This window comes from Pempheris klunzingeri, unplaced genomic scaffold, assembly GCF_042242105.1.
Source record: "Pempheris klunzingeri isolate RE-2024b unplaced genomic scaffold, fPemKlu1.hap1 Scaffold_52, whole genome shotgun sequence".
Lineage (NCBI taxonomy): Eukaryota > Metazoa > Chordata > Actinopteri > Acropomatiformes > Pempheridae > Pempheris > Pempheris klunzingeri.
Genome location: NW_027254956.1, coordinates 263907 through 277684, shown reverse-complemented (window position 1 = coordinate 277684; position 13778 = coordinate 263907). Strand labels below are relative to the sequence as shown.

The following is a 13778-nucleotide window of genomic DNA, read 5'->3' as shown; positions in this document are numbered from 1 at the left end:
AAGAAGAAACTACATTAATTTTCTGTTTTTTTTTCCATCTATTCCCCCCCCCCCTATACAGCCTATACTGTCATCTCAGGCTATATTGTTAATTAGTTAATTGAATATTCTATACATGTCTTCATATTCCCACAGAGAAATCCACTTAATATATTGGAAATAACTGAATAACACTTTAGCAAATTGAATCTGATATATGGATTGCTTATTATAGGCTGCTTGTAGCTCCTGTGTCAAGCAGTGCTGGGATATTTTAGAAGCTTCCTGATGGGCATAGAAGGTAATAACCTTATAATATCATGACATGCGCAGTAGGACTTTGACTCAACGTGGACGGATGTCTGATGCCTTCAGGAGCGATTGTAAATATGAGAGTCTCTTCAAACCATTTAGTGGCACTTTGCGGAAACCATTTAGTGGCACTTTGCTGTTTAGCATGTCTGAATCAAACAGTACGCCACAGCCAAACCAGATGAATCTTTACTGCTCATACAGTGGCTTGAAAAGACGTTAGGGTCGTATTTATAAAGGCCGGAGTTGACATGTCCGAGTTTTTGTTGGGATGATGAACGCAGCATGTAAAGTGTCTGCTCGGGACGTTGGCAAAGTTTAAATTGTCAACAAACTGAAGCAAGTTGTCTCCGTGTACACACAGGCCCGGCTGGCTTGTGGAAACCAGTTTTTCTGCAACAACCGCGAGTTTACTCAGAGTGTCAGAGGAAGGAGAGATATGTTGAATGTCGGAGGAGTCAATAAAGCAGAAGACAGACATGGAAACTCGCGTTATGTCAGCGCTGGACAGACCCGCGGCGGAGCTGACGGTTATGGATGTGTACGACATAGCGGCGGTGCTCGGACGGGAGTTTGAGCGGATCATCGACAGGTTTGGGTGCGAGTCTCTGGTCGGGGTGGTGCCCAAAGTGGTGCGGATCCTGGAGCTGCTGGAGGCCCTGGTGAGCCGCGGAGCCCCCGGACAAGAGGCCGAGGAGCTGCGGAGGGAGCTGGACAGGTTACGGCAGGAGCGGAGCGACAGATACAACCAGGAGAGGAAGCACCAGGAGGTCTGTATGTCTGTCTGTCTGTCTGTCTGTGTACTTATCTGTCTGTTAGTGTACCTGTCTGTCTGTCTGTGTACCTGTATGCTTACCTACTCTGATTGTTTTCAACTTTCAAATTGCTTAACAATCAATTATCTGTCAGTGATGAATGAATAATCAATTAATCAGTTTAGTTCTATTTGTGGTATGATGTATGGTAGCACTATATACTGTATGTATTACACTAATATATTACACTAAATTGCATTAAACAAATGTGGTGAAGTGGAGTAAACTCTCCTACACTATATTATTTTACACATTACTAGCTATCATAATGATTTGGGAACAGTTCATTAATTTGTGGTACACTTAATATTCCAACATTTTTCACTTACAGCATACCTTCAATTAACTGAACACCTACAACTTCAAGATGACACGATAACAGCAAAGACACATGATAATGACATTATACAGATATACAGTGACTTCCTCACATTCATGCAGCTATAACAACCTGTGTCAAATAAAAACAGAGGAGCCTGCACAGACACCTGACTGTGCTGTGTTTCTTACTACTTCTGTGTTTCCTATGTTTAGGAGTTGGAGCTGGTGGAGGATGTGTGGAGAGGAGAAGTTCAGGACCTGGTCGCTCAAATCACTCAGCTTCAGGCAGAGAACAAGAGGCTGTTGGTGAGCCTCTCTCTCAGAGAGTCCCCCGTCACAGAGGATGACCTGCACAAACAGGAGGGTGGGTTTTCTCCAGCAATGTTCTCTGACCACAGTTCGACACTAGTATAGAGAGGTTTTAAGATGATTCATGGTACAAAAACACATTTATTATTATGTCAATTTGATACAACTATCAGCTACATTCTTTCAGTAAAAGCAGGTTACCAAATCAGTTTTTAGTGCCACACTCTCCCTGGCTTCACGCTACCTCACACAAAATTGACCCCAATAAGTGCCAAGGTGTGAGTTCCCCAGATTTTAAATGTAGGAAAACCAGAGCACTCATATCGGATTGTTACAGGAATGCAGCAATGTCAATGAACGACAAGGTATTAAAAAAAATATGAAGGTAATAAACATTTTAAAAATATACACATATTCAGAATGTGTACACATATTAAGTACATAGTATGTGGTATACCGACTATAATCACAAAATAGCATGGTCAGTTATCTGTTGCTGTGTGAAGTCTTGCCATGCATGTTATGTTGCACAGTGTGATGACTGTGGATACTAAATACTTTTGGTCTTAGCAGAGAGTTCCAGTACAAATCTTATTATCTCTCCCATATGCATGTTCACTGCAGATTTGTGATGCACCGATTAACCATCTGCTCTACGTTACACATATTTATCCCATCTAGTCACATGGGACTGAGCGTTACATGGTGCGTGCCTGCATCTTGACATGAAAAAGAAGGCTGTGAGAAGAGGCGGCCAGGAGCTTGTAAAGGAGACTATTTTTGAAGCAGACAGAAATATAGCTCCGGTGTGAGACTTTCATGGTGGCTGCAGCTATACTTACTGTCAAGGCCACAGTATGCACACACACTGCTTATGCACATGTACGTCAAAATGAATGGGTGCTACATGAAATGAGTCCTCTGTTCACTGACATATTGTCTGTGAAGAAAAAAACATTCATCTTAAAGAGACCAAGTTTTGAAGGTCTATTCTAGTGGTTTTGTGGTTAACTGCAAATTGTGTGTACTTAACATTACTGATGGTCATTTCTAAACTATATCATAACCTTTAAAGTTACATTTCCATTGTAATGTGGTAATGCAATCACCAAAGGGTCTGTTTTGAAAACTCCTTTTGATATTTTGCTTATATGTAGATTTTAGAGTCGCCTGCCAATAGCCATGCACTTTGAAGCCTTCTCATTAGATAGATGTTGCTGAATTTGGTAATTTTATGTATTAAAATGGTTGCTGTTTGACACAATTGGAACAGATGGCTAAGATTAAGAAATTAAATTAACTGGTATGTTGTTGGTATTTCTTCTGTTAGATTGGTGTTGCATATGTGAACATTTTTCTGAGATTTAGTATGATACCCACAGGGATGTCAGAGAAGGAGAGGCAGCTGATGAAGAAGCTGAGAGACCTGGTGGATAAGCAGAGGGATGAAATCCGGGCCAAAGACCATGAGCTGACTCTAAAAAATGAGGATGTTGAGGCGGTGATGACCATATACACCACATACTGGCACCTTACAAATTATTTACATTAGTTTACATTTTACTACCTTTTGGTTTTTTTTAAAGTCAGAAACTATATTTCTTCAACTACAGCTGCAGATGCAGCAGCATCGCCTGATACGAATCAACCAGGACCTTCGTCACAGGATCGGAGTGATGGAGGTTCAGGGCAAGACAGTGATCCAGCAGAGGGCTGAGCTGGAGGCTGCAGCCCAGGCACGGCAGCAAGAGCTGGGGGCTCTGCAGCAGGAGGTCACAAGGCTGAGAAAGGAGCTCCAGGGATGGGAACTGGAGAGAGAGGTCACTGATATAGAAGAAAACTCTTTTATCAGATCTGGGGGGTCATCACCTACATCTCCACAGATGGCAGTAAGAAAAAGAAAAAGTGACTTATCTTCAGCAGGCTGTAAACCATGAATATAATTAGGCTGAAACTACTTTTGGCCGTAGATATAAGTGGATGGTTTGTTTTGTGTTACCAATCCAGTCCTCAGCAGCAGCACCATCTGACTCCACCATCAAACCAAATTCGGTGTGGGTGGAGTGCGGAGGAGACCCTGACTTTGTGGCAAACTGCTTTGAGTGTGACAAGAGTCCTTCCATTCTCCCAAGGTCATCAAACACAGAAAAAAGTGAGGAAGATGGTGACGAAGATAAGGACAAGCCAGCATTGTTACTGGTAACACCTACTTAACTCTACCCTGTACACAGTCTTACTGGGGTTATAGCCGAGACCCACTGTAAAACTATTTACATTAAACACAAAGCATTGTCACTATGTCATGCTGGTGTGTCCTTAAGGCCTAACAAACATGTTGAATACATTTCTTACCCCAAAAAACGTTACATGTTCTTAAATCTGCTTTAATTACATCAGCTTACAGTTTTCTTCTTCTCCTCTTTTATTGTTGCATTGCTATATTTTATGGTGTGCTAATATGAATTACTAGAAGAAGAAACAAAAAGTAAAGCGGCCTGTTTATCAAAGCGTTGCTCTGCAACATCACTAGTGGGCATAAATCCACAGGGTAGCTTTACTATTTCAGGTAGACGAAACAAATCAATGTACCTTCACCAACAGAAACGAAGTGACTGTGCCTCTAATTGGTTGGGTGCCTAATGCAGAATTACTGAAGCAATCACTCTCAGTGTGGGTCCATGCTGTGCAGGGAGAAATGCCGAATGTGTGTTTTGACTGCAGAAGGTGTCAACTGATGAGGAGGCAGAAGAGGAGACAGACAGCCTGGAGGAAGAGTCAGACAAACCTCGCTTCACCCTGCAGGAGCTGCGGGACGTCCTGCAGGAGAGGAATGAACTCAAGGCCCAAGTATTTGTGCTACAGGAAGAGCTGGCGTACTACAAAAGGTAAGTTTTCTCCCCAAAATGAAGATTTGAATAATCTGAAATGCACAGAACACAGATGCAAACGTTAATAGTTTCCTCTTTCATATCCTTCAGTGAGGACTTTGAGGAAGACGTGAGCTCCTTTGTTTGTGCTCCATCACCTCCGCCATGCTACAGTTCCACTGATCAGGCCGAATCAGGAATTAGACGCTTGTGAGTAATGAGATTGACGTGACCCTCGCTCACTTGTCTTCATACACCAAGCTTTACCTTTGCACTAGTCAAAAGGACCAGCTCTTCACTCTCCTGTTTTATTGTGTCCCGTGACGCTCCATTGGTGTAATATATCATCATAATGTGTCTTACAAACATCATCAGATACTCATACGTCCATTAAAAAATGCTCTTGGGAGAGGTCAATATCTCCAACTCTAAATTTCCCTCCTGTCTCCATTTCCATTTTCATCTCTGTACAGGATCTTCACTGCCATAATGCCAATGGTGGCAGCAGGTTTGATTGCGGACGACCCCTCGTTGTTGCCAATCAGAAGACTTGTTTCCTTTGTATGACCTTCAGTTCAAAGTCTCGTATGATTGCTCAGATTTTTTTCCCACGCCGTGTCAACACCACTTTGTTTCTCTCAACACAGTTTGTCATTAGACATATTTTTCAAAAGTTGGTTCAATGGCTGCATTACTTGTTCAAGACAAGATCTGTATTGTGTTTATACACTTGAAACTGTGATGAATTAACCATTGTTGTCATTGCTGGTGTCACTTTTACAGTACATTTTAGCTAACTTGTTAAGAGCTTTGAATTAATCTTAGTAGTTCAAATGTGAGACAACTGCGTGTTGTATTTATGACCTCCCAGAGTTTTGTGGCTCCATGAATAATGTCACTTTATATATAGCAAAGAAAAAGCTGTGCTTCCTTAGTTGTAATGAAGCTGTGAGTGTCTGTAATATAGACTATAGCCCAGAGTATATATCAAGTCTCAAGCACTTTGAAGTTCCTAAGCAGTCCCTGAATAATATCACGTGGCCCAGATGACATAAGACTCATATATGTGACATCTTGTGTCATTTATATGTCTGTAAAGTTAAGATGAATCTGAAGGTAAATTATTGCTGAGGTGTTTGTGGCTGGTTTCAAGATGGAGCGAATGAACCTCTGTTTTCTGCTAAGAGACCTTTTGATATCATTTGCAACATGCCAGCATTAAGTCAACCCTCCTGATGAAAAGAACATGTTGCTGTGTACTTTTGAAGCACTACAGTCTGGCACCACATGCTGTGGTTTACACTGCTACAATCAGATAGACCAGAGCTTAGTCCACCAAGAATGGGTGCTGTAAAAACATGTACCACATGTATAAAATAATGCTTGTTCGAATAAAGTAATAAAGTTGTTTTTTTTAAATATCTTTTGAATGTTGTTATTGTATTGCTGCCAAATGCAAATGTGGCTAAGACAAATGTGCCAGATGTGGTAGAGATGGTGTTTGTGTCCCACTTCTGAGTGTATAGTATAATCTAGACATTATTTTGTGTAAGAACGGAGAGTAACAGCGCAGAAAACACACCAAATCACGTGTTTTCTCACCTGATCCTGACAAGCCTTCTGACTGAGAGACGTTAAACAGTGAGAGCTTACCTGCTTCCAATAGTGAAAAACGAGGAGCCGGGTCTACAGACGGACCGACAGACAGTGTGGAGAGAGCTATCTTGACCCGTACATGATCTTTGTACTCACCTGTCGCTAGGATACTCTGCCCTCCTCTGCCGCCCGGACAGTCACGTCATTGGTGGATGAGTGATGGGGGAAGTGCCGCCGCTCTGGAAGTTTGTCATCTAATGCTCGTAAAAGTGTTAAAACCGAGACAAAGGGCCGTTTCGGAGCCTTCACCTTAAAGTTTACTTAATTGCGGCGCTTTTGGGAGTCGTATTGTTCCGCGATGGAGTTTGGCGAAGAGCCGTCGCCCGCTCTGGCTTTCGAAAAGGACGCGTTTGAGCTGACGGTGGAGGATGTCTATGACATTTCCTATGTAATCGGACGAGATTTGTTGAAAATAAGCAGCACGGGCGAAGAAGTGTCGGATTTGCAGTTCAGAATAGTCCGTGTTTTAGAGATGTTTGAGACTTTAGTCAATAAGTACAACTTGTCTTTGGAGGAGCTGAAAATGGAGCGGGACAACTTGAGGAGTGAGTTGGACAGGATCATCCAGGAGAGCTCCTCCGGGCCGGGCACGGTGAGTGTTACTGCCTGTCGGTCCTCAAGTTCTTCTCAGACATTAGTTTAAAGATCTTCTGTCTGCCACATTAAAGCAAACAGCGGGACCAAACCAGCTGGTGGTGGACCTGACAGACCCCAACAGACCGCGCTTCACCATGCAGGAGCTGAAGGAGGTGCTGCAGGAGAGGAACCAGCTGAAGGCTCAGCTCATGGTGGCTCAGGAGGAGCTTCAGCTGTACAAGAGGTGAGCAATTGCAGTCTACTCTGAGACAGGATTTAAACAGAGCTTCAACCCCCATTACTGAAAGTGCATTACATTGACATCTATGGTGTCCCCCTCCTTTTACATACCCGAGGAGGACAGGGCATTAGACAGGAAGTGCCTCACAGAAGTATAATCCAGAACATCACCACCTCAACACTGGCCACAAAGTGCAATCAGCACCTCTCTCACACAATGTCTACTAAACCGACCATTTGGTGTTTGCTAAAGCAGGATTTACTATAGGGCTGTTGTCGAGTACCACATTGCATTATTCAGGTGTAGCTAATGAATGTGTTACTCCAGTGTGAATTGTCCATTGTTTTAAGCTGATAACTAGATTCTACAAGAATGAGAGTGGCTGTACTGCTGAGACCTGTCTGAGCTGATCTGTAGGCCTACTGTTAGACACGCTGAAAATATTTAAATTAATAGTAGTACACGTCCAACACTCATATATCCAGTATTATCCTACCCATATCTGTCCGGACTCATACAGAATCAAACAGTCTTTATATAAATACAGACACGACTGATCTTACGACTATGATGCCACTAAATTAACCAATGTGACATCCGAAATAAACCGCAACAATATCTCAGTGTAGTCGAGCAGTTATTGCAGATATCAGCAGTAGAACTGACCTGCACTGATGTTACAATGTCGATAAAGCTGAAATTAGCCTCTGACAACAACACTAATTCTAGTTTTAAAGGGCAGGGGGAGATTCATTCAAACTCACGAATAGCTTCAACTTGATAATGTGCATTTTGTTTCGCAGCTGTTTTTCATGCACAACACCTCAGCGTAGAATACTGTCAGTGACCACAAAAAGCTCTACCTTCTTCTGCAGCGGCATTTTGCCACAGGCTGAACCAGCCATGGTAGAGGTGGATCTGGAGACACCAGCAGCCACAGAGCACAGCGCAGCCACAGTAAATGATGCAAAAGAGGAGAAGACAACCATAGGCAAACTGTGAGTAACAGGCTGGATTACTTGTGCAGACAACAAAGCAGTAGTCTGAAAGGAGCACAAATTAATTTAAACATTTATTTTTGGCTGTACACCTCCGATGGCAAGGTTTCAAGAAAACTTTCAGCAGCAACCACATGATGTTGACGTAAGCTAGCAGGGAGATTGTTCTCACAGCCCGTCTCCTGTCTCCTAATGATATACTTGTGACCAAATGAATTCATGCTGATGCTGAGGATGTTTGTGTGCGCTCTGAATGAGAGAGAGAGAGTGAGAGAGAGTGGGGGGGTTGGAAATTGGCAGCTAGTCTACCAAACTAATGCTGAGGTCATTAATTAGTCTGCCATGACGAAATGTTGCTTCCTCGCACTGGGCAGTTGCTTGTATATTCCATGTTCGCCCCACCACACTCAGGATTAACCTCCTTAAACTAACTCTGGACCTTTTCTGTTTGTAGGTTTTCATTCAGGCGAAAGTAAGAAAAACAGCTCAAAAGAACGGACCGTGTTGAGGACAAAAAGGATTTGTCGGCACAACTTACTCCTCAGTTAACCACTTTTATAATGACTGTTTTTTACGGTGTATTTGTCAGCCTAACAAGCACGACGTTTTGTACTGACATTTTTAACCTAAGATGGTTTATAGTTCTACAGAGTTGATGTAGTAGAAATATATGACGTGGAAAGTTTGGTGAAGATATTCAAACTGGAAAGTATTATCTAACTACTGTTAGAGATTATGTTGATTATTTGCTCAAAATGAAGTTATTTATTGGCTTGAAAACATAATTTTCTTCTGTCTTCTGGGGTCTTCATATTGGTCCAATTATTTTAACTATCAGCTATCAAAATAAAGGAAAAACGGTACCATCTGCCAAAATTTGATAATAAAATGTTATTACATTTGGAATAATGTGTTTTTTCTGGAGTCAAATATTTAAAAAGTTTCTGTTTTATTCCACATCATTTGTGGCCAAAAGCTACAGCATCACTTCACTTCACAAATATTAGTGTGGGGGTAATGACGATGTAGGATTTAATTGTCAGGTGTGATCACTGTTGTTCAATGCCTTGTGTTTAATTTGATTCAGTTTGGTCTTAATGTGCTTCAAAGCTCACACAAACATAAAAAGGTCTTAGTCTTAGTGCACCATTTCATATTTATGTTTTTCCCTCTTCACCATTAAGCATGCTACAGCTGGAATGAAAACAGTGTTTTATTCCTCAATTTACAAAACAGGTAATAATTTACAATAGTGAATTTGAATTGTCAAATCTTCATAACAAAAAGGAAATCCCCATGACAATATGAAGCACTACTTATCCTCTTCAAGCTTGCATCAATCTGCTACCATTTAAAAAAAACAAAACATAAAAGCATGATAAAAACTGTTGCAAAAATACTCTCTTCATGTGTTTAGCCTCCATTTAAAACAAAAATGTTTTAATACTCAATAAAAGCATGTTCAGGACTGATCATCTAAAGCATGTTACACATGAAGATGAACAGGACAGCAGAGAGTACCAGTTCATTTGACATACAGCAAATTCAGTATTTGAGCCAAGGGTGCGCCAAGACTGAGGCTTTGCTCCGGTCACCGTAGTCATACAGCAGCTCTTCCTCTACTTTGATATCTCTGGAGGCCACCAAGATCAGATGAGGGGTTCCATCAATGGGGTGAAGCCGAGTCTGGCAATTACCACTTTTACTGTGGTTGATCAATCTTCCAAGTCGACTCGTTTCCCTGGTAGCGTCCACACTGTAAAACATTAATAAAAAGGTTAAATACAGTCCAAGACTTTTCTTCTTGAGTGCCCCAAGTCAGTCAATGTAATGCAAAATAAGATGGTAATGGTCCAAACAATGGGGAAAATTTATTTACCAGCAAGAGCAATTTTATCCCTGAAGTAATTATCTTCTTTTTCTTTTAAGATTTTTTAGCAATTGCAGTAATCACCCAGCCATGTTAGGGCTACAGAGTTTGCAGTCACTCTCAGAAAATCCCTCAGATGTACAGTTAAAGTTAATTACCCACAGAAAGTTGATCAAATTAAAACAGAAAATAAATAGCATGACATAAGTGACAAACCACATGCTAGTCCCATTTTAAAGTGGTGACGTTTGGACTTACCAGTACGTTTTAGACTGATACTGGAAGTAATACATGTAACAGCCTGTTTGGGGATCCTGAGCATATTCGGCCTCTCTTATTTTAGCCTCAGCCAGTTCCAGTAGATCTCCATGGTACTCCACAACAAACTCTCCCTTTTTGAAGATCTTGGCAGCAAACACCCCTCTTCCTTTTCCTTCCATGTGTTTGATCTGCCAATGTTAAAAAAACAAAAGCGGGAAGTTTAACTGTACTAGCAATGGTGCAGGGTTTGCTTTACCTTTCAAAAATATTTAAAGGGATACTTTGTCGATTTTCAACTAGCTTCGTATCATTAAAATGTGGGTAGTATATGCAAATGAAAAACGCTTAACTTTCCTCCATGTTGCATACACTGAAAGCTCACTATTCATCCAGCTTGTTGACATTTACTGGATCCAAAAATATAAACATTTTAATATTTATTTTTTATCAATTTGCATTGATGCAAATTGCAAAGGGAACAGAAGAAAAATCTAAATCCCATCAATATCAACTTTTGCACAGTACTGTATATTACCCACACTGTGATAATATAAAGCCAGTTGAAAAGCACTGTACTAAATGATTTGCAAAAACTAGCAAATTCTAATGCTAATGTCAACAAATAGGAGCCCTTTGTGTTGCAGACAGTCATCAAAATACATAGTGAACACAAAGTGGCACTGCACATTCAATCTATTAAATGTTACCTGCATTCCCTCTTCAATGTCGTTCTTTATCAGGTCATCAATGTGTCTGTGTTCTTCATTCTGTTGACAGTTTGAGTAATTAGGTCAAAGTCAAACTTTCTGTTGAGGTAGAGTTGCATCATCCTTTCACACAAAACAAATAATCAGCAAAAAAATCTTAACTGCAGGTGCAAAATCATTTCTCCTATGAAAGTATAATACAATCCACAGGAAGCATTTTTCCTACCCACCTTTAGCTCTGCCTTAGTTTTTCTATTACTCCGCCTGATGGGAAAATAGTCTGTAACCTTTCTGTTTTGGGGAGCTTTATTCTCCGTCCTGAAAGAGAGACATTATCAAAGTAATGAGAAATAATTTTCTGTGAAAGTGTCTGTCTGACATGTTGCCTCTCTGCACTCAGCACTCACTTTTTTCCTCCGAGTTTACGACCTGTTTTACTCAGAGTTTTGGATGCTGAAACTTTGCCGTCTGCTGCAGACCTGGCACTTGTATGTGTGGTAGACTCTTTTTGCTCAGTCAGCTCAGGCATCCTTTCGTTGGGCTCACAACTCTCAGGTTTTATTTCATTAGGCATATCTAAAATGAAGAAGAAACAAAAATGAAATTGGCAGCTGCCCTAAACATTTGGCCTCAACCAAGAAAGTGAGGTCACTTTTAAGAGGGAAAAAAAAACACTGCGTCCTAAGATAGTGGGCCAGTGAAACCATTCACATGCACAGGAAATGTTCCTGTAGTACACGTGAATCTGCTGACCATACAGTAACACAAGTGTGAACAGCAAAACAGTTGGGAGATCACATGTAGTAAAAATGACCAAACAACTACATCTCAGATTAGTTGTGCCAAACCTTTTAAAATTAGCAATTAGATACTTACCTTTTTTTGACACGTCAAGATTAGTTGCATCCGACTCATTTCCTTCCTGGATCAGCATGCTTGAGCTGTCACTCAGAGGGGATCTAGGTTTGCTTGGACTCCGAAAACTCTGGAAAAATGACTGTGCTTTACCTATGCAATGCTGCAAAGAGAATTATATTACTGTGGTGAAGAAATAAAAAACACTGTACCGTTCACAGCGATAACACTGAGGAGTTACATACATATTCAGCTCACTAGGGTTGAGTCAGCATGCAAATCTGATGAGATGCAATAAATGAGATGTCACGTTATAAGGCTGTTTAGAGCCATGTAGCTGGTGCAGAATGTGTTTAATGAATTAATTCCTGCTCACACCTTCTGACAACATACATGTGAATTCAATCCAGGGATACTTTTTGTGTCACTTTTTGTTAACAGAAAATAGTCTGATCCAAGAGAGATCAAAGTAAACTGATAGCCAGCGGATGAGGACTTCACCGCTCTGCCTGCCGCCGAAAACCAGGCGTGGCAAGCATCTCCATGGTAACTATAGCCTCTGCAATTGGTAGAGTACATATTAGAAATGCTGGATAGTATTGGTAAAACAGGGTGTCCAGGTACCCAAACTAGCACCAGGTGTACAGTCGTGTTCAGTGTGATTTCTTTGGACAGATCATAATTTTAAAGCTTATTGCCCACTGCAAGTCACACTTATACAGTGTTGGTTATGTGCAACTCATTAAGCAATTCATCCAGTCACAGTGAAACATTTTTACTTTTTGGATGAGTAACTTTAAAAGAACAACCTAAGAATTACCTAAACTAAAAAAATAACTTCAAGATGTAGCTAAAATAGTCAATCAGAAAGTTCCTTCACTTCAGAGTGCTTCTTTCTCTCTCCACAAATGCTTAGTGCCAGATAAAGATGTATTGCCAAGTACAATAGTCAATTATATATTTCAGGATCACAGCACTGAGCGCAAAGTTTAGCTGAAGACTAATCTCTGTTATGACATTGTGTCTTCAAGTCATTTATGAAGTTATTGGATTCAGGTGATCATCATGGTATCCACATCAGAGCCCCTTTGCACTAGACTGCAGACATCCAGCCCTCACAGTGTGTGGAGGAGACAAATAATTAGGAGCTTCCTACATGACGGTTTATTTCACTGGAGGAAGTTTAGGCTGGACCTCCTGTGAGAGGAACATAACCTTTCTGAAGTTGTGTTAACAGAGAAGGTGAGAACAGCTGCTTGTCTACTTTAAACACACAAGCTGCAGAAGCAAACAACAAACAATAAAACTTACTTTATTTGTAGCCGGTTTGTTTTCCTTTGTCTCCCTCCGTGAAGTAACTTGGTGTTCTGCGGTGTCCTCGGATTTTTTGTCGGCTCTCAGAACATTTTTCTTCCCTTTGTAAACATGGGAATAGATAAATATAAACACTGCTGTCAAATTCACCCAAACTCTGCACAAAAAGTCGACCGTTACTGGCGAGTTTTATTGGTAAACATCAGTCATGTTTATTTAAATCTGTTTACGCTAGCGCTAGCTATCTGTTAGCTACTCATTAACTACTGGAGCGTGTTCGACGTGCAACATTTACTGAAACACAAGAGCAGCTTTACCTTTTGCCATCTCAGTTACCACAGAAAAAAAAGGACCAGGAGTCTATTAAATATTGCCCTTCGAGCTTAGTTCACAGCTTCTGCTCCGGTAAACAACACACCAGCACACTGCAACCTGCAGCCGTGGGAGCGTGGTGGATTTAAAAACCGTGCTGCGCCTCCCATTGGCTGTTTCACTCACGTGGGAGGGGCACGAGCGTGAAAGCAGTTCTCTCATTGGCTGTAGCTCTGGCTGTCACACGTCCGGCAGGAATATAGCTGCATTCATATCTATCTTTCAAAGGATAGCTTCATCTCAGTGGGAATGAAGTGCTTTTGGTGTGAAATACTGAGCAAAAATAATGTTTACAAGCAAGATTCAAGACTTAAAAATGCCCTGT

The 13778-nt window shown here is 41.1% G+C and overlaps 3 protein-coding genes across 3 annotated transcripts; 2 read left to right on the top strand and 1 right to left on the bottom strand.

Moving 5' to 3' along the window:
• The first annotated feature begins 646 nt into the window (after positions 1-646).
• Positions 647-6024, top strand: LOC139224760 (RILP-like protein 1). The gene is made up of 8 exons (XM_070856074.1): positions 647-1061; positions 1641-1791; positions 3119-3237; positions 3350-3625; positions 3744-3935; positions 4458-4621; positions 4715-4813; positions 5077-6024. The coding sequence occupies exons 1-8, from the start codon at positions 738-740 to the stop codon at positions 5168-5170; spliced, it is 1419 nt and encodes a 472-aa protein (XP_070712175.1). The 5' UTR covers positions 647-737; the 3' UTR covers positions 5171-6024.
• A 517-nt stretch (positions 6025-6541) lies between these two features.
• On the top strand, positions 6542-8970 carry LOC139224775 (RILP-like protein 2). The gene is made up of 4 exons (XM_070856091.1): positions 6542-6851; positions 6928-7079; positions 7952-8074; positions 8529-8970. Exons 1-4 carry the CDS (start codon positions 6558-6560, stop codon positions 8548-8550), a joined length of 591 nt encoding a protein of 196 aa, XP_070712192.1. The 5' UTR covers positions 6542-6557; the 3' UTR covers positions 8551-8970.
• Positions 8971-9300: 330 nt separating this feature from the next.
• Positions 9301-13455, bottom strand: LOC139224770 (N-lysine methyltransferase KMT5A-like). The gene is made up of 8 exons (XM_070856084.1): positions 13399-13455; positions 13079-13182; positions 11789-11930; positions 11320-11488; positions 11143-11230; positions 10913-10972; positions 10203-10393; positions 9301-9830 (listed from the first exon to the last, which is right to left on the bottom strand). The coding sequence occupies exons 1-8, from the start codon at positions 13406-13408 to the stop codon at positions 9620-9622; spliced, it is 975 nt and encodes a 324-aa protein (XP_070712185.1). The 5' UTR covers positions 13409-13455; the 3' UTR covers positions 9301-9619.
• Between the last annotated feature and the right edge of the window lie 323 nt (positions 13456-13778).

Bases quoted from the DNA above. Each gene is read 5' to 3' on its own strand.
- LOC139224760 (XM_070856074.1), top strand. From the start codon at position 738: ATGTCGGAGGAGTCAATAAAGCAGAAGACAGACATGGAAACTCGCGTT. The intron at 1,792-3,118 runs GTGGGTTTTCTC...TGATACCCACAG, and splicing joins TGACCTGCACAAACAGGAGG to GGATGTCAGAGAAGGAGAGG. The intron at 3,936-4,457 runs GTAACACCTACT...TTTTGACTGCAG, and splicing joins ACAAGCCAGCATTGTTACTG to AAGGTGTCAACTGATGAGGA.
- LOC139224775 (XM_070856091.1), top strand. From the start codon at position 6,558: ATGGAGTTTGGCGAAGAGCCGTCGCCCGCTCTGGCTTTCGAAAAGGAC. The intron at 6,852-6,927 runs GTGAGTGTTACT...GCCACATTAAAG, and splicing joins GCTCCTCCGGGCCGGGCACG to CAAACAGCGGGACCAAACCA. The intron at 7,080-7,951 runs GTGAGCAATTGC...CTTCTTCTGCAG, and splicing joins GAGCTTCAGCTGTACAAGAG to CGGCATTTTGCCACAGGCTG.
- LOC139224770 (XM_070856084.1), bottom strand. The intron at 10,973-11,142 runs GTGGGTAGGAAA...AACTGTCAACAG, and splicing joins AAACTAAGGCAGAGCTAAAG to AATGAAGAACACAGACACAT. The intron at 10,394-10,912 runs GTAACATTTAAT...TAACATTGGCAG, and splicing joins ACATTGAAGAGGGAATGCAG to ATCAAACACATGGAAGGAAA.